Source organism: Diadema setosum, chromosome 21 (genome assembly GCF_964275005.1).
Source record: "Diadema setosum chromosome 21, eeDiaSeto1, whole genome shotgun sequence".
NCBI lineage: Eukaryota > Metazoa > Echinodermata > Echinoidea > Diadematoida > Diadematidae > Diadema > Diadema setosum.
In genome coordinates, this window is record NC_092705.1 from 24,131,412 (window position 1) to 24,151,245 (window position 19,834).

The 19,834-nt window shown below is 40.6% G+C and overlaps 1 protein-coding gene across 2 annotated transcripts in view; it reads left to right on the top strand.

The window, feature by feature from the left end:
- The window catches only part of LOC140244286 (DNA replication licensing factor mcm7-A-like), a 31,928-nt gene extending 24,547 nt beyond the window's left edge, over positions 1 to 7,381 (top strand). For both annotated transcript variants that reach the window (XM_072323933.1, XM_072323932.1), the window contains 5 exons: positions 198 to 379; positions 1,441 to 1,524; positions 2,389 to 2,557; positions 4,185 to 4,294; positions 5,142 to 7,381. In XM_072323933.1, coding sequence (XP_072180034.1) covers positions 198 to 379; positions 1,441 to 1,524; positions 2,389 to 2,557; positions 4,185 to 4,294; positions 5,142 to 5,349 — 753 coding nt within the window. In that variant the 3' untranslated portion in view covers positions 5,350 to 7,381. The remainder of the gene's footprint in view (positions 1 to 197; positions 380 to 1,440; positions 1,525 to 2,388; positions 2,558 to 4,184; positions 4,295 to 5,141) is intronic.
- Positions 7,382 to 19,834: the final 12,453 nt, after the last annotated feature.

Genomic DNA, 19,834 nt, shown 5'->3' on the forward strand with positions numbered 1-19,834 from the left:
CTTTGCTTTTAAACTAGAGGTGTATTACTGTAATATAAGATGTTGGTAGATATTATTCTTCAACCATGCAAAATTTTGTGACATTTGCAAAAGGGATATTCAACCTTTAAAATCCATTCCTGACTGACGATGTAAAAGTCTTTGTGATAAAGGTGGGTCATATATGGTTTAATAAAATCCTTGTGTCAATCTTCCAGGCCGGTATTATGACCTCTCTGAACGCCCGCGTCTCCATCCTGGCCGCTGCCAACCCCGCCTACGGCCGCTACAACCCCAAGAAGTCCATCGAGCACAACATCCAGCTGCCGGCAGCTCTCCTCTCCCGCTTCGACGTCCTCTGGCTCATCCAGGACAAACCAGACAGAGAGAACGACTTGAGGTAGGGGAGAGAAGACCAAACATAACTTTTTAGATCATGAACAGGCGACTCCTTCTATATTGAAGTCCTTGTTATTGGTAGTTTTCTTTCATTATATCTAAACTTTGTTATAGTCGTACTGTAAAGTACTGAAAAAAATATGATAGTAATGTAGATGATAATTTTGGTTTCTGGATTTTTGCTTCATCGTAACAAGAATTTCTTTATAGCCGTATTCTTACAATGGTATTGCTTTGTACTGTAAGAATGGAAATTTTCAGTGTGAACATTTTTGTGCGTCTCATGGGACATGAGCACAAAAAATTACTTTGCGCGAAAACTACCACTTTTATGGTACAGTGGACTCCCGTTGTAACAAAGTCCTCAGGTCCGGCAATTTTCTTTTGTCACGTCAAAATTTCATTAGAAGTGAACAAATAAACAATGAAAGACAAGAGTGGATAATGTTGCGGCCTAAAGTTTTATTTCCGTGTAACTGGAATTTTGTTATAACCATGTTTGTTATAGCAGGAGTGCACTGTACCAATCATTCCTTTATATGCAAATTAGTTCCCCTTTGCAAGCTTTCTCAATATTCATCCCAATTTTTTTTTTTTTTTTTTTTTTTTTTTTTTTTGCTGATGATGGACTGTCAGGATTGGAATCAGTCATACTGGTGTTGAAATCATAGAAGCCTGAGTGGGCTCAGACATTTCTATTACCTTGAATTTCCTGTTTATTTTCATCAATGGCACAAGGTATCTACTAGTTGCCCTTTCAGTAAAAGAGTGGGTTCATGTGTGTTAGATATGCAGTTGAATCACAGTCAAGTTTTTTGATTTATCATCTTTGCAAGTGAAGTACTGGGGTGTAGTTTCCCTAGCATTTTGGTGGGGGTATTGATAGACATATTTGCTGTTTCCGTTGTCCACCAAGTATCCTAATTGCTTGTGTTAATACTTGCAGGACCGGGGGGGGGGGGGGGGGGGGGGGGGGGGGGGATGTGACATTTTTCCGCTAAAGAATCAGCAAGTCAAACTGAGTATAATAACATGTTCTGCTCCATTTTGACCTGTGCTCTAGTTGGCCCAACACATCACATATGTCCACCAGCACTGCAGCCAGCCCCCAACACAGACACAGCCACTCAACATGAACTTGATGAGGTGAGACTGGCTTCAATTCTGTATCCATCTTTCTATCTTTTCCTTCTTCATTTTTTATTTGTTCTCCTTTCCATAGAAGTGGACCAGTTGACATAAACTGCTCTTTTGTCATTTTGAATTTATGTCTGTTTTCTTATCTTTGCTTCCAGAGGCTTATTATTATGTCTTATTTTCTGTGAACATGGATATGGTTTTGGTCAAGTTTTGGCAATGAGTATGATAAACTGCATTTGAGTGGTACACCATACTGATTTAACTGACTTGTAGACTTTTATGTACCTACAGAATTGTGCTGATTGTACTTCAAGTTCACAAAATGTAAGGTAGCACTCAGATAACAGTTGTGAATGAGACTTTTTTTATCTTTATGATTGTAGTCACAAACTAAAACTGTTCAGCCAAATTTAAGCATTGTGAGACAGATTTTAACCCTATTCTAACTGGGCTATTTGAGACCAAGTTTTGGAGACTTCAATGAAAAAAGTCATGAAACGACGCGGCAAAATCTTTGCGCGTTGCAGAATCATGGCGCGAAATGTCGAGGGGGGGGGGTGGATCAATTTGACCCCCCCCCCCAGTTAGAATAGGGTTAAAGGTTATTGCTATATCAGTTTACAATGCTATTTTTATAGAAATGTGCTCTTACTCATTAATGTCAAGCTTTTATCCAGTGCCTATTGCCTAATTTTAGGTTGTTTCTTTGAACAAACCTAAAGAAGCCATACAAGTGTGAATTTCCTAGGTGGCTTGTTGCTGTCAGCAAACCAGAAATATTACAGTCTGGCAAAAATAGTGCAAGGTCATAAATTTATCAACAAGCAAATTGTGACGAGTTATTGATTTCTGTCCATTTATTCCTTTAAGGCGTTACATCGCCCTCTGCAAGACCAAACAGCCCGTTATCCCTGAGTCTCTGACGGACTACATCACGGGGGCGTATGTGGAGATGCGTAAGGAGGCCCGGGGTAGCAAGGATACCACCTTCACCTCGGCAAGGACTCTCCTCAGTATCCTCCGCCTAGCAACGGCCCTGGTGAGTAGTTGGCATCCCAGGTGATGAATCTTTGATAAATGAGGAATTTATGTTGAGTATCCTATTGTCTTGGTTATAATCATCCTGGGGTCCGTTCACAAAAGTTTTATGAGAGACTTTGGCTCATAAGACACACTTATGACGGACTTAATGAAATGGATTTGAAAGTCTCTCATAAATACATATGAGCCACGACTTTGGCCATTCTGAGATTTATGTAAAGACTTTTATGTGATGACGTCATCAAGCAACCTGTCTAATTGGAGATTTTTTTGTCTGACAGTTTGCCACAAGATGCAACCATGTGGTGTCTAGGCAGCAGTGTAAGGATTGTTGACTAATCATGCATTATCAAGAACAAATATTTCCTATAAGCTATTGTGTTACATCCTTTAGAGATTTTTTTTATTTGTCATTTCACATACACATTGTTGAGAAACTTCCTCATGCGTTGAGATTCTTTTTTTTTTTGTTGCTGTTTTATACCAAGCACAGAAAAGTGCAAAATCTTGGGGTATGGAGACAGCATAGAAATGATGACACCAGTATGTTTAGCAGGACAAATGATGCACATAACATTGCTTCATATAATGTAGGCTCTTAAGCTGAATGCTTTGGTAACCCTTTATGTGCTCCGACACATACTGTAAAAGTGGATATGATCATGCGACTAATTTTTCGTGCTAAGCCGGGTAGGAATAGTTTCGCATGTTTTTAATTCAGCAGAATCAAGACATCAACTACAGGAACGTATGGCATGCAAGAATATTTGTGTACTTTTATTTTCGTGCTAGCTTCTGGATGCGTGAAATACGCAAAAAATTTCAACACTGCAAAAAATCCCACTTTTACAGTTGCTCACCTTACCATCGTTTTTAGTCAGCATTCAATAATCCTCCTAACCTTAACCCAGTTGTAAAGTTTAGCAAACTCACTCAGCTTTCGCAACATGCCTCAGTCCAACAGGAAGGCTAGGGTGATGCAATAAGGATTAGGGGCATTGAGTAATCTCTATTCATTAGACAATGGTTCCCAGACCTCAGTGCCACTAGGCAAAATAAGCACACTAACAGGGTTCCCACAGTCATGGAAAATCCTGTAAAATCCTGGAAAAATTTGTGGTCATGGAAAGTCAGGGAAAAGTCAGGGAATTTGGAAAATTTGTGAAAAGTCATGGAATTGCATTTACCTCTTTGCTATGGCAGCTTTCCAGTTTGTCGCAACTCTCATACTCTGTGATCATACTCTGGTACTATAATTGGTGTTCATGATTTCCATTTTTCCCAGTTTTGTGACATCCCAAATTCTACATAACTCCTGGGACATATACTAATGATAATAGATCTACATGTCATGAGTAAGATAGTGGGTGGAACGGATGGCTGTGAGGGGAGGTGGAGGCCATCATAACGTGTCTGATTTTGGAAACCGTGAGAAACCGTGAGAAAGGAAGTCCTGGAAAGCAGCAATTTAGTCATGGAAAAGTCATGGAAAAGTCATGGAATTCTGTTTTCAAATTTCTGTGGGAACCCTGACTAAGGATTAGTTGTTACAAGTGCACTTGACTTTAACATTCCCCCTTTTTTCTCTCTTTCTCAATCTGTCCCCCCTCCCCCACCTCTTCCAGGCTCGCCTACGTCTCATTGACGTCGTGGAGAAGGAGGATGTGAACGAAGCCATGCGTCTCATGGAGATGTCCAAGGAGTCGCTGATTGGCCAGCCCGACACCGCGGCTAGGTAGGTAGAGGCTTGGGAAATCAGACTGTGAGCTCCATCACAGAAGTCAAATCAATTTACTCAGTTTACCATGGTTGATCCATGACGGTTTTTGTGCTTCGGTATTAGGATTGTCAGAGTTGTTGTTTTTTGGGGGTTTTTTTTATGTATTTGTTGTGGGTTTTTTTTTTTCAAGAGTCAGACCCCCAAATAAAACTTTACCGGAAGCAAATACTGATGAAAATTGTGTTACAGTTAACTTTGCCTTGAATGCATGAACAAAGTGCATCTCTGGGTTGTTTTTTTTTTGCTAAGTTTGCAAGTCAACTGCTATTTAAGAATTTTAAAACCCGTGAATATTAATTCTGACCTCAACATGAATGCAACGTGCACATATGCATTTCTTCATTCATTTTTATAATAATAATAATAATACAATACATTTATAAGGCGCTTAATACCGATGTTTCTAAGCGCACAGTTTACCGGAAAAATTAATATCTATACCAGAATAATACCAAAATACCAAAATACAAGTACAAACATACCAAAAAAAAAAAAAAAAAAAAATAGATACAGTGTATAATTACGATAAATAATGAAAATCAAAATCAGTGTGCACCTCCATCGACCGACCCACAACTGGACTATTCCAAAGAACTATCTACTAAAAAGATAAGATAAGATAAGATTTTTGCCCTCTACGATTGCCAATTTAACCACTCGTAAACTTATCAGGAAGTCCTGATTCGCGGAACATAAGACTCGCTAAATATATGGCGTCTACAGTAATTCAGATATGCAGATCATTTTACTATTGGTCATGCTGTCATAATTTCTCCCCCTCTCTAAATTTTTGCTGCCATAGGCCCCAGAGGGCTGAGGATGTCATCTACCGAATCGTCTGCGACGTCATCAGCGAGCACGGCAGCCGGAGCGTCAAGTACACCGAGGCGCGCCAGGCGTGTCTTGCCAAGGGCTACACCAACGACCAGTTCGAGGAGGCGGTGGAGGCCTACGAGGAGCTTAACGTCTGGCAAGTCAACACGGCTAAGACGAAGATCACCCTGGTGTAATTCGGACTTGGGGGGTGCTATACTATACAGGATGCTAACTTTTATTCAGATGTTTAATTCTCTTGAGTAACCGTGCATGTCCATACTTGTTATCCTGCCAGATTTGGCTGCAAGTAGCCTTACGTCAGAGGACCAAATGCAGGAATGAGATTCTACGATCTGTTCACAGGACTGCGATTGATAGGATTGTAATGAGAAAGGCAGTACCCTACCGTTAGACTGATTATTATCCCCTCTTTGTCAAAGATGACTTCCAGACAGAAATAATATGAATAATGATTAGGACACATGAGTTGATTTTTTAATCATTGAGAGATCCTACCAATAATCATAATGACCTGTAAATTTGCATAATGCTACTACCACTGTGACCATTCTACCCGTTTAGAAAAAAGAAAAAAAAAAGTTAATAATGTGTAAATACAGTGTTGATGTAAAATTTTAGAGGATGATAGAGAAAAGCTACAGATCATATCTCATTAGAGATGGATGTACATTGTGTGATTCAAAGTTGAATGTGTGTATGTCACGAGCAATGTAAATTACGTAAGGTGAGACGATACACCGAGGTGAAGCTGACAGTTTACTGCAACATCACAAAATCTCTTATCCCAAAGTACTATTTTCAGATTGGAATGTAGACAACCAACACAGGCACCACACACTCTACACATTCTCAAAAGAGCTGTATCCGTACTGGAAGCTTGGTATTGCCAGTAATGAATGCTGCTTATATATTTTTTTTTTTCATCCTTCAAGGAGACAGAAGCCTCATTTATGTGGTATCCAGTCATAACATGTGATGTAGATTCATGAAAATTATTTGCTACACAGCAGTGGAAGAGCAATGATTTCTTTTCATGAGATGATCTTGTTTTCAAGTCTCTGACAATTTGAAATATCTAAAGTAATTTATCATGTAAGTTTGGCATTGATTGATTATGCATCCGAATTTTGGCAGCACTTTGAAATCTTTACAATGTGTGCTTGCTTGTTGAATTGTCTTTTCCATTCTCGTTTCTGTAAACACAACTTCTTGGTATGCCTTCGTGTGCAAAACAAAACTAAAGAAAAAGAAGCCACAGTTTGACTTTTTCAGCACATTGGTGCTATTTCTAAAATTTCAAAAAATATTGTCTCTCCTCTCTCTCGTGACAGAATCTCAGTCATGGATGGGCTGGAAGCCATAAAAACCTATTTGTATGAGAGCAATGTTTTTAAAGACAATTGTGCCCTTTGCTTGCAAATTGGGTCGTACTTTGTGTCGCATTATGGATGGTAGCTGTTGATCTGAAGATTTCGGAAACAGGGAGATTTTCCCTTCACAGCCACAAGCAAAAACCACTCAACAAAACGAGCCAGTCTTGTTATCTTCGATACCTTGTCTCTGTAATACATGGACAGAGTTTGACATTAGCACCTGCCTGCTCGCTCGAGGCAAGTAGAATTGTATGTCAGGCAAAAGTAAAATGTTGACATTCAGTATGAAAATCAAAAACCTCAAGTTAATACATTGGGACTACTTGGGGGCAAGTACTGTTTTCTTTCGAGCAAGTAGAAGATTGATAATTGATGATTTCACTTGCCCAATGGGCAAGCGAAAGAGATAAATAATGTAGGGGCCCTGGTATTCTATATGTAAACACATCTGAATGCTAATTATCACTTCTTCATGGGGCCCTCTTGGTAAGTTCAAAACACCAAGTTCAGTCATCCCTACAAGCCAGAAAGGGTTCAAACACCATCAGTATGCTTTGACAAAGTTCTTGCTGGCAAAATTTAACTTTCTCTGATATCGATGCATTTTACCCCGACGCACACGTTCTGATAAACACAAGTTGTCATTTCACCTATTTTACCCTCATCCTTCACACTTGGGTTTATACAGTGTTGTAAATAGAATTGAAGGAGTTAATGTATACAGGGAAGATGTTTGTATTACTTACTATTCACCCACTTTTGCCATGACCGGTATTTGTGATCAAACGTGTGTATGATGGTATATAATAAAATATTCTGTGTGTAGATACAATATTGCTGTCTTGCACTGCCTCCGTTTGTGGTTAAGATAGTGTTATGTGACTTGACAGCAGAATTGCCAGAGAGTTGCCATTGTGAATGCAAATCAAATTTAAGGTTGGTTGCTGAAACTGCTAGTGAATGAATCTGAGTTTCCGGTAACTATGGAGGGCTGTGTAATTAATGATATTCCTGAACACTTCTGTTGTACCTGTGGTGTGTATCAAAAAAAGATAATCCAACTTTAGAGGACTACTGTTTCATAAATGCCAACTATGAAGAGTGCAATGTTGGCTGTGAAGAAAGGGGAACTCTTCCTCTTTCCACTGATATTTTGACAATTGTCATGCATTACTGAGCACATTAACTGTAAATGCAACAATGACAAGTTGCACTTTTCCAGTTTAGTCGTATGCAAAACCGATTGGTTGAAGTTGTGGACAATTAATATGAGTGCAGCAAAGTTTTGTTTATTGTGACATCACATGCAATGGAAAACAAAAAAACAAAAAGCTATGATCATGAGTTGATCACAAGTTTAACATAGGAGTCAGTGGAAAATGGTGACATTAGCCGTACGCTATCCATTTTCGCTCAAACAAAATTGTACAGCTCAACAGAGAGCGTGCAATGTCACGTGATGAGCAATAAATTGACCAGTCAGATAGCTAGATTCCATAAGGTGTATAACATTGCCTGGATGGCAGGGGGTAAGTGTCAGCACAAAATGCATTGTGCATTAGCATCTTTGGACAAAGCTCTGCTGATAGGATGTGATTTTTGCATCTAAACACTAGGGCCCGAATTCACGAAGGTGGTACAAATGAAACCATGGTTTAAACCATGGACAAAAACCATGGAATGCCAAGTGTTGCATAGGATATTTCACTACGAAATCAGTCATTTCGTCGATGAAATGATTATTTTGTAAAGAAATGACAACATTTTGTAACTAAATGAACATTTAGTTAACATTTCATTAACGAAACAGTCATTTTGTCGACGAAATGACCAATTTCGTAACGAAATATTCCGTTTGACACTTGGCGCTCCATGGTTTTTGTCCATGGTTTAGACCATGGTTTCGTTTGTACCACCTTCGTGAATTCAGGCCTAGAGGTACGGAAAATCAGTACTGGTAATTCAAAGGTGTAGGTTTAGAAATTGGAACGGGTCTGAATTTTCGCAAGAAAAAATTTTACATGGAAATATAACCAGTAGAGAAATGGCTGCATTAAAGAAACACCCACGCAAACTACACACACACACACACACACACACAATATGTAGGAGCCTACCGAACATGTACAACACACATACAATATAACTTCTGTGTGAATCCATATAATTTTCCTATGCCTCCTCTTCCTCTCACTCTCATCCAAGATCCAAAAAACTAAAATAGTCAAGGCTCTTACACATCATATCAGTTGAATATCATCAAAACCAGTTTAATCTTCCTGGATATAGACATGAGGCAGTAAAAATGAGTGCAAGTTGCTTCTGCATAATGACATGCATCTGTATGATGGTACGATAGCAAACCTGTGTAAGAAAATGTACTGGGTATGTACAGCACATTGCAGCATATTCAGTCAGTCAATGCTGTCGTGGTCTTGGGGCATAAGAAAATCGAAATGTATAATTTATCATCCAGCTTGATTTTTTTTTAGACTGTGTTCAAAGATAGAAGACCAACTGCAATTGGAGGGCACAATGGAATGGTTTGTGTAGAAAATCTGGAACCTGACAAAGGTGAAGGTGCACATTTGAAGTTGAGAGGTAGAGACTATTCTCATGAGCTCTGCACCACACACTGAAAGAAGCAGCATTGTAGTCTTGTTTACTCAGAGCCTAGAATGACCATCCCTTATTCTAGATACTTTTTTTTTATACAAGTTGTATTACAAATGTAGTATGTTGCATACAAATAACATTTTATACATCAGTACTATGTACAATTCAGCTCTTTACAAGGAAAAGTCCACTACAGATCAACACACGTTATTCATTTATTTTAGATTCATAATGATATCTAGGTATTGATGCAATTTTAAGGGAAATGCAACATTATTCATGAGGTGGAAATTCTAACTGCTCCAACTTCAGCCTAGGCCAACCAAAGGGACAAGCTAGAATCACAAGGCCGTCAGATGGTAAAACGGTCTATCTCGAAAATTGCTGTTCTGAGAAAAATGACTTTAAAGTTTAGAGGTTTGAGCTTTTTTAGGAGATGGGTATAATGCATTTTTAGCAATGGGACAAGACGAAGCATATTAAACACTGATAACTGAAGAATTTTGTGCTTATTTGGGGTTTTAATAATTATAAAATAAATGAGATTTTTGTGCAGATAGACTGTTTAACCAGCGCACATAAACACTCCCGCCACACATCATAAGATGGTAAAATGGTCGATCTTCTAGATAGACAACAAACACTATGTAAACTGGTCTAACTCGAAGATAGACCATTTTACCATCTGACAGCGATGATTTAAAAAATCTCAGTTAAGAAGGTTATATGGTTTATGTAAAAGATAGCTCGTTTTACCTCCAAACGATATTACCGGCAATGGGCTAACTCAAAGATAGACTGTTTTACCATCAAATCTGAAGGAAAAATACAAAAAAGTACCAAGATAGCGGAAATTATCTCTAAAACAAGACATGATGGGATTTTCTCGATAGCACCACTGGAAAGAGCACCCTCACATGTCCCGGAAAGTGAATTTACTTCAAAAAGTCAAATTTTCGAGTTAGACCGTTTTACCATCTGACGGCCGCACAGTTCTACGTAAGAAATAAGTAAGAAGCAATACGGTGAACTATGACAGCTACATTTACACCCTGGAGAACCGTGATAGCTGATTGGCTGTTGCCATGACAGCCATTATTGTCCCATGTGCATGTTGATATTATGCTATCTGTGTTAATTCCACATGGCCCATGTGCAAATCCACTCAAATTAAGCATTGATATTCGTGGGGCAAATTGCACCATGAAGTAATATTTATCTTTATATTCAGACACAGAAGTTTGAAGAATGCCATCAAAACTCCTCGTACAGTTGTAGGTCATCTACACTTTATCTCTGAAATATACACTGTTAATAATGGCCAGACACAGGGTGAACAATTTTACATGTCAACAGGCAACTAAATAGATAAAGTGTTGACATTTGTGTTAAAATCCTGTACTGGAAATGAATTAGAGAGAGTACATACCCCCAATCATATGTAAAACACATCTCTTAGATGCCTCCTAAATTTCAACAAGAATTTATGTGTAGGCTCCAATTTACCAATTTTACATCCAACTTCCAAACTGGCAGGAAAAAAAAAGCAATGAAAGCTACATACATGTATCCCATCTTTTTCAATTAATGCTGACTTTGTGAGAAGATTTAGCTCTCCTCATACTTACATTACGTAAAGATATCTATGTGAAGGTCACAAACTTCATTTTAAACAAAATGCGATAACATCTCGTGGGTCATAAAATGGGCACACTACATCAACAAGCTGTTCACATTCGGTTACATCTAACATGGGAAATATAAACCAAGAAAGTGAGGTAAGATGGGCATTCCAGCAAAGTCCCTTGCACAGACATATTGAGAATCTGTTAATTAATATTTACATACAAACATACAAACACACATACACACACACACACACACACACACACACACACACACACACACACAAACACACACTAAAAAAAAAAGTAAAACAAAAACACACAGAACATGAATCAAACAGAACACTCCAGCACTCCACAAACACACAAATACAAAATTAATCAAGTTGAACACTCAAATGCACAATCACACATACATTGTACACACGAAAGAATAAATCACACCCGTCTAAAACTCTAGCCTTCAATCCTCTCCACAATGAAGGGAAACACATTGTACCTGTCTTTACCATACAAGCAGAGACTCCAGCCCAAAGCACCTTCTGATCTGGAGATTCTCCCGCCTGAAACCCCTAGCAAACGGGAGACTCCAACTTGATGTGTGCGAAGCGCGAAGTTCCTAGGGTTCTAGATGCTCTCTTGTGCTATCCAAGGCTTATTTTTTCAACATACGATAGAAATAAGTAAGAAATCCCTTCCAACGGGAGACAAAGAGCCAGGGCGGGAGAAATTAGATCTCAAACGGGAGAACGGGAGATTTTGCAAAAATGAGTTTTCGGCGGGAGATCTCCCGTCGAAAACGGGAGAGTTGGAGTCTCTGTACAAGATCACTCTGCTTACACTGAAGTTTGGACAAGAAATGTCTGGACACATTTAATACCACACAAGTTCTACTGCCATTCCAGTGACGCATTAGATGATCTGTGGTCAGACTTTGTTTGGTCATACTGGTTCCATAACATTTGCTCCTGCGACAATTGCTCCCATGAAATATCTGCACGCTAGGACAAACATAGGTTCTACCCACAAATATAACCCTAATCCTTGTGTGGAGTACCACAGAACTGCTTCCCCCCCCCCCCTATATTTTTTTTTTTTTTTGTTACTATATTGCGCTTCTCTGTTCTAATGGCAATTAACTACAGAGGTAATTTTGTCCCTCACAGTGAGATGCTGCCCCTCCCCATTTGGAGAGTGGCCCAGCCCCCTTCCTGGAAGAGAGATAGGAAAAGCCTAACAAGCTTGGATGTTGGCTTGGTTCCTCACTCTGTTGTACCATGCATCCAAGCTTGACATGGGTGTCTTACAAAATTGTATCTCCTCTTGTCTATTCAAACATGCCCCCCCCCCCCCCCCCCCTCCCGGGACCCTGCCAGGATGGCAAACTCAGAGAAGGAGATTGTGATGCTTGTTTGTCGTACTTAACATACATGAATCTGGCTCCAGGAAGGATGAACTCTCGATGGAAATCTTTGCCACTCTACCTACACTGTCAGAAGAGCAGCAGAAGGAAGTTGCAATCGTGTGCGGCACCCGAGAAGAGAAGGTAACGGTAGTTGCTAAAAAGGGGAAGTTGAGTGTGTTGCGTGTGGTTACTTCTTTTCTGTGCAGTGATGAGGTGGAAGGGAGGACGGATGGTGGGATGGAGTTGCTCCAGAGCATCAAGATGAGCATTAAGAGGATGACTGGAGGGAAAACTGGAACCCTGCCTGAAGTGGAGAAGGTCAAGAACCTGCCCAAAGTGGAGCTTAGCACCCCAACCACAAAAGAAGCAGTGGCCAATGACCAGTTCCGAAGAGAGTTCAATATCAAAGGGCAGATCAGTGAGGCTGGACAAAATGACAGGCTGTCTTTTTCCAGCCTTGTCCACCAAATACTGTACAAGCTGAAATTTTCGCGTACAGATATTTTCGCGAATTGCTACTTGGAGGACATTTTCACGTGTTGTTAATTTCGCGGTTGCGAGGGTCTAACTGAACTTAGCTATTAGCGCATTGTTATTTTCGCGTGTTGTTATTTTCGCGGTTCAAAGGCGATTCGCAAAATTCGCGAAAATAAAACCACCGCCAAAATTTCAGCTCGTACAGTAGATCATGGGTTGGATTGAGGATATGGAGAAGACGAAATTGTGGATGCTATCATAGGATCTATGGTTCCTAGGCTACCTCTTCGCTCCTACTCAGAATCAAAGCTGGATCTCGACTTGCCAGTCCTGAGGTGACTGCTTTGCAGTCATTACAGGGAAAAAGAGGCAACAGAGTTATATCATGACGTAATAAGGGCGGTCCAGAGGCAGAAGGAGAAACCCCATGAATTCCTTCTGAGGATGTTAGCGTTGCGACAGAAGATCCTGTTCGCATCAAAAGAAACAGATGCACCCTTTCAATATGATGCAATCCTGGTGCAAGGTATGTTTTTGCATTCTCTTCTGATAGGTATCACTCGGGATGCCATCAAGAGTGACCTGAAGCCTCTACTTTAAAATGTGGACACCAGCGATGAGGTCCTTTTGGAACGTCTGAACGTTGCTGCAAACAACCGAGACAACCTGAAAAAGACCCTGCAGCAACTCGTCCGAACAGAGATTGCAACAATTACAGCAGGAAGCCTGTCACAGCAGATCCAGACCCCACCACCTCAGATGCAGAAGAGATACCAGCACAGGGCATGGAGATGTCAGAACTGCAGAGCTCCGGGCTGTGGTGATAAGTGCCAACACTGCTTTCGATGTGGGAGTAGCGAGCACTTCCACCAAAATGTCCAGAAATATGTCCTTCAAATGTTAAATGAAGAAAGAGGTGCCTTTGCAGAGAACGACAAAGATGCAGGACATGTTGAGGACCTCCAAATGAAGATCCCATTGAGGGATGACACCCCGGTGAATAGGACGTACGCATCCATCCCACGACCACTCTATGCTGAGGTGAAAGAGTACCTTCGGGATTTGATTGAGAGAGAGTGGATTACCAGGTCATCATCTTTATATCATCTTTATATTTTCTTCATATCATTATTCTCCAAAATGGTTTGAAGTAATTCACACTTTGTGAGGGATACAGTGTTAGATTCTGCTGTTATTTCAATTGGAAATTTTGATAAGGTGTAAACCAGTACAGGAAACTGGAGATTGAAGTTAAAGTGCAGTTACTATAATTGTTAGTGTCTAATTGAGCTGCACTCTGTTTGGATTTCATTTTGGTGGGCAATTGAGTTGGGACTGTAGAAGGATTAACTGTGGTAGATAACAGCTAGGGAAGGGGGTATAGCTCTTTGTGCATTGCGCCTTTTCTGTATACACAGCCAAGGAACTTTAATAGCAGTGTAAAATGTTTTGTTAGGGAATAAAGTTGGCCACCTTGAATGAACTTTTAATTGGGTCTGTGTTGAACTTGGGAAATTTGTGGGAGACAACAGATTTGGGGTCCCTTTGTCCTTAAATGTGGAGGTTAGCTTTTTGGGTGTGGGAGGAGAAGTTGAATTTTAGATCTCGCCGAGTACAGACCTACAGTATGTAGGGGAAGACAATTTTCTGAAAATGATGATGGGCTGTGGCTCATCATCAGTCATTCCGAGAATGGAGTGACAGAGTTTGTATCGTCTCAGAAGTTTGAAATATCTTGCGATACTTTGATAGATCTGGGGGGTGTTTCATCAACGTTTGTCGGCGCTGACAACTTGAATCACCATAGTAACAGTCAGTGACCAGAGCATCTCAGCCAATCAAAACCAAGGATTTTGCTGAAATTGGTCAGCGCCGACAGTTGTCGGCGCTGACAAACGTTGATGAAACACCCCCCTGGGGGGCATTTCATGAAGGAACTTGTCGGATAAAATGTGACCCGCTACAACAAAATGGTCCTAAAGTCGCGCACGGTTGAAGCCGTGACAATCGAGTTTAAAGTTAGAGCATCAAAATTGGTCAAAACTTACGATTTTCTGAATTTGACATATTATTAAAGTCTGACATGTCTTCTATCATCTGTCGAAATTTTGAAGCAAAATGATGAAAGGAAAGACCAAAAAATAACGTTTTTCTGGGCCATGTTTTTTTGGCGTTTCAACGAAGCAGAAACTGGTTCGCACATTTGGATTGAGCGCCACACATAGGTTCCGCCCCTAACAACGACCAGAGTAATCTCATTGGTCAGTTTGCTGCTTGCCGCTAACCGAAGCGTGAAGCTCGCACACTGCCCAGTCGACTGGTGCGTGCGGGCGGGTTGCGCTATGCCCAGCCGCTTCTCCTGACATCCTGGTCACTGATTGGTCGGTGAGGAGACCGCCGACGCTGTGTTTCCTCTCACCTTCCTGGTTTGAATGAGCATTTCGGGGGTTGCTAGGGCTTAACTTCTACTGTCCGGAGGTGAATACTGACTTGCATGTCTCTTGATTGTGATTGCGTTGCAAGGAGAACTTTTAGGGCGCTTTTCTCGAAACAGTGATTTCCCAGACGTCTTGACATGCTCTCATTTAAACATCGATATCTCCGCAGCTGATTATTTTTATAAGACGTGTTATATATCAATTTAAAGCAGAAAGATTAGGGAATTGTGTCATGCAATTTTCAAATAATCGACCTCGCCCGACTTTAGGATCATTTTGTTGTAGCGGGTCACAAATATCTGACAAGTCAGTTATATCCGACAAGTTCAGAGAAATCAGCCAATCAGACTAAAGAATTTCTCTGAACTTGTTGGATATAACTGACTTGTCAGATATTTTATCCGACAAGTTCCTTCATGAAATGCCCCCCTGATGAATATGTAACTTTTGTTACAGAAATAAAGCCGCCGAGGTCAGAACGGAACTATACACCAATAGTTGAAATCTCCCTATGTTTGAGTATAATGTGTGGCAATGATGGTGATGGCAGTCACAACAATGGGACTGTGAGAAGAAAAAGCCCACAGGAGTGCAATTGGGTGATGCCCTCCCCGCGTATCTCTACAGCTTCAAAGTATTTCATAATGTAATGTTTCAGCATTGTGATGTTGTTTTTATGTGAGATCAAATTTTGTTGCAATGTGCAATAATAACAACAAGGAAGTGTTGGTTAGACAATTTTGTTATTTGTTGTACGAGAAAGTGTGTGTATAAGTGGAATGGGAGTTAGACGAGAGAGAGAGAGAGATGTGTAAATATTAAACGCTATTTTTGCATATATTATAATAATTTGAATATAGCATTTATACATTTAGAGATTTGATGTAATGTGCTGTGTGTAGATTGAATGTATTTTGGTATGAGAGTTAATGTCTAGGAAGAGACGATTGTGAGAAAATATTTTTTTTAAATCAAACTGGTTATTTTTGCCGTGTTACATCTGCATCAATACTGCCTTACACAATTAACATAAACTCAATCTATTTAGAATTACTGAGAATATGATATCAGATATTGTAATATTTGTTTTTGTTTTGTATTATAGGTTGGACCTCATTGTGCAATGGTTAGGATGAATAAGATTGTTTTTTTTTTTTGTTGATCTATGCATTCTTTTTTCATTACTGCACTGTATCTTGTGTGTATTTTTAATGTATTCATGGTCCTTTAATAACAATGTCTGTAATTCAGCCTCCAGCTGAGATGGATATTGATCAATAAGACATCTTTTCAATTCAAAGCAATTCAATTAAATTTATATTAATTTTTAAATTATCTCCCACTGTCACTGCAGCAGTATGCAGTGAAGATACCTAAGAGTTCTCCCTCTATTTTATCGCTATTTCTTGTATTATATTGCTCAGATGTATCCTGAATGTAACTTGTGTACTGTGATATAACTCATGGTAATAGTCTTGTACATAGCTGGTATACTGTTACATACACATGTATACCTGCAACTCAACGTTTATAATATGCAGCTTGCAGCACTGCCCCTAGAGCCCCTATTGTTAATTTCTATGTCTCTCCAGCCTCTTTTATGTATAGTAGTTGGACGGAGGGAGTTGTTATATTCGTATCTTCGTTCTCAAACTTATCGCATGCTTTATCTGTTTGTTTCCTTCCAGTAGTTTATCTACTGTCCTACTGTCCTATTGTCATGATGTTCATCTGTTGTTCTTCGACTGTTATACAGCTTTTGTTGAACCTCTTTGGGAGTAAATGCAATAAATAATTTGTTTTGCTAACTTTGGACAGTTGGACAGTTGAATGAATTTCTTTTGGAGTGTTTCATCTTATTTGAACTCAACCGAAACTCTTCACTTAGCGAATCGCGGTGAGGCAGCCACAATAAAATACACCTGAGGAAATAAAATACAATTGACAAAATTAAGAATGAAAAATTGCCGCCGAATTGATCACTTTGACTGCTGTGTAAACTGGACATTCATTATGGATCCCGTGAAAGATGAAACGAATGTTAGCGTTGCCAGCCACAAGACCAGTGGGGGCAGAGTCGGCCGATCTTCGAAAGCGAGTTCTATGGATCTGCGCAGACGTCAGGCTGCTCTCAGGGCTTCCTTATCATTCGACGAGGAGGAAGCTAGGCTGGAGTCCGAAGCCAGGTTGGCGGAAGCTAGGACTGGAGTCTGAAGCTAGGCTGGCTGAGGCAAGGCTAAGAAATCTTCGTATGAAACGAGAACTCGCAAAAATTGAGGCAGAACAAGCTGTGTTGGAAGACTGTGAAAGTGAAGCAGCACACAATGACAATCCAGTTTTGAAAGAGCTTGATAAGGAGGACAAACGCGAGTGTATGGAATGCTTTCTCAATTCGCAAAGAGTCGAAGTAACACCTCCACCAAAATTAGAAGCTGGTAAACCTCCCGTCACATCGACTCGAAAGTCTCGGCAACTCACCCACTGTAGATTGGAAGGAGACGATCTCATCGATGGAGAGGTGTATATTGCAGCTAGCGCAAACTTCCATGCAGCAAGGCATCGTGAACCAACAGATGTTAGCATCTGCAGAGCTACCAAAAGCTGATGTTCCTATATTTGCCGGGGACCCACTCAGCTTTTCACTGTGGAAAAACTCGTTCGACTTGCTGGTACATGCTAAACCCAAGAGGAAGATGAGGTAATATCCCCGATACGAAGGAAGAAAGAAATGGGCATCCTTCCCTCCCGAACAGAATGGACGATCTTTGGTCAGGCTACCACGTCGCTACTTCATGAATGGAACCAACTTCAGATTGGGGAAGATGGCGTGATGTACAGAAAGACCAAGACCTACACCCAATTGGTGCTGCCAGCCAAGTTTTATCAGTTTGTACTGGAGCCACTACATGATGAAATGGGTCATCAGGGTCATAAGCCTCGCTAGGGAGCGTATCTGCTGGCCATATATGCAGAGGGACAGAGAGCACTACACAACCTCTGTATGCAACTGTTTGAAACAGCGAAAACAAGTCCACAAGACAACAACACCTCTAAGCCCAATCATAACAGCCCAACCTTTTGAGCTGGTCTCATTAGACTTGCTCCATTTGGAGCACAGCGTAGGCGGACACAAATACATTCTTATCATCACGGATCACTATACAAGAATCACTTGAGTCTACGTTACCAAGAATAAATCCGCAAAGACAGCAGCAGACTGCCAGCTCAGTGATTTCATGCTTAAGTTTGGATACCCACAGAGAATGCATCACGACCAGGGGCGAGAATTTGAGAACAGGTTGTTTGAGAGGCTCTGTCAACACAGCAGCATAACCAGGTCCCATACTTCCCCCTACCTTCCTGAAGGAAACGGATAGGTGGAACGTTTCAACCGGATGCTGTTAGGAATGCTGAGGACCCTCACTACCACACAGCGTTCTCCTTGGAAAGACCACCTGCCGAAGGTTGTGCATGCATATAGCTGCACTAAGCACGTCACTACAGGATACTTGCCATTCTTTCTGCTCTTTGGAAGATCGCCCTGACTGCCTGTTGATGTTGCCTTTGGCTTAGAAAAAGCTGAAGATGGTACGCCTGCTGTCAGCCACCAAAAGTATGCTGAGAAATGGCACCAAGAGATGGAGCAAGCATAGTGATTGGCATCCTTAGGTTGCAACCTCCAGACTACAGTAATGCATTACATGAGCATGACGTCACGGAATTGCAAAGTAAAGGAGTCGTTCTAAGAAGGAGATCAAGAAGTAGGAGAATACCAACCATCTTTACTTACAATACTCTGGGTCAGCCTGCCATGCGTCCTGATGCGAGAAATCAGAATGTCGCCACAGTAGCTGGTCACCAGGAGAAGAATAAGACATTAAACGCTCCATATCCAGCACGCACAGACCTTTTCCCACTACTCCTGCCGCCAGTTCAACACTACCTCTCAGTGCCTTCACCGTTTCCACCTCCATGATTACCCATCCACCAATCACCACAACCACCAACGCAACCACCGCTTCAACCACCACTGCAATTCCGGCCACAGCCACCTGTACCACATCAGCATCGGCTTACATCATTCTGAATTTTTGCAGTTATGTCTTGTACTTTTGTTATGTTTGATTTGGTTTGAATAAACTGAACTGAACTGAACTGAACTGAACATCACCTGAACTCTAGCCATGGATGCAAGGCTTACCGGTAAACTACAGACCTCCCTACCACTGGCCATCACCGAGACCAGGAAATCTGCAAACCTTTCAGCTACATCAATATCTATTGGAGATGTCAGAATCTGCCATGCCCATACATATATGCACGATTAGATTATGCTTCATGTTAAAGAATAGATATGATTTGTGTGCCAGTTTGATGTGAAAGGAATGATCATGACAAACTGAATTTGACAAAATGTGGTGAAATGCACCAAGGAGCAATTTAATGGTACAGTGTGTATATACATTGTGCCACACTGTGAGGAAGAGTATTAAATGCTATTCACTGAAAGTAGCCTTTGAAGAGCACCACCAAGGGACAGTTTTCTTGTTAACTGCACTTTGGTCTGGAAACAAAGACATCGAACAGTGGAACATTTATTGCATCAGGAATTCATGAGTAATGTTTTGTTTAGACAGTGTAGAGTATGATGACGTTATATTTTGAAGATACGTAATAATAGTGCTGTTCAGATGAAGGCAGTTTTGGTCGGAGTAACTTCAGAG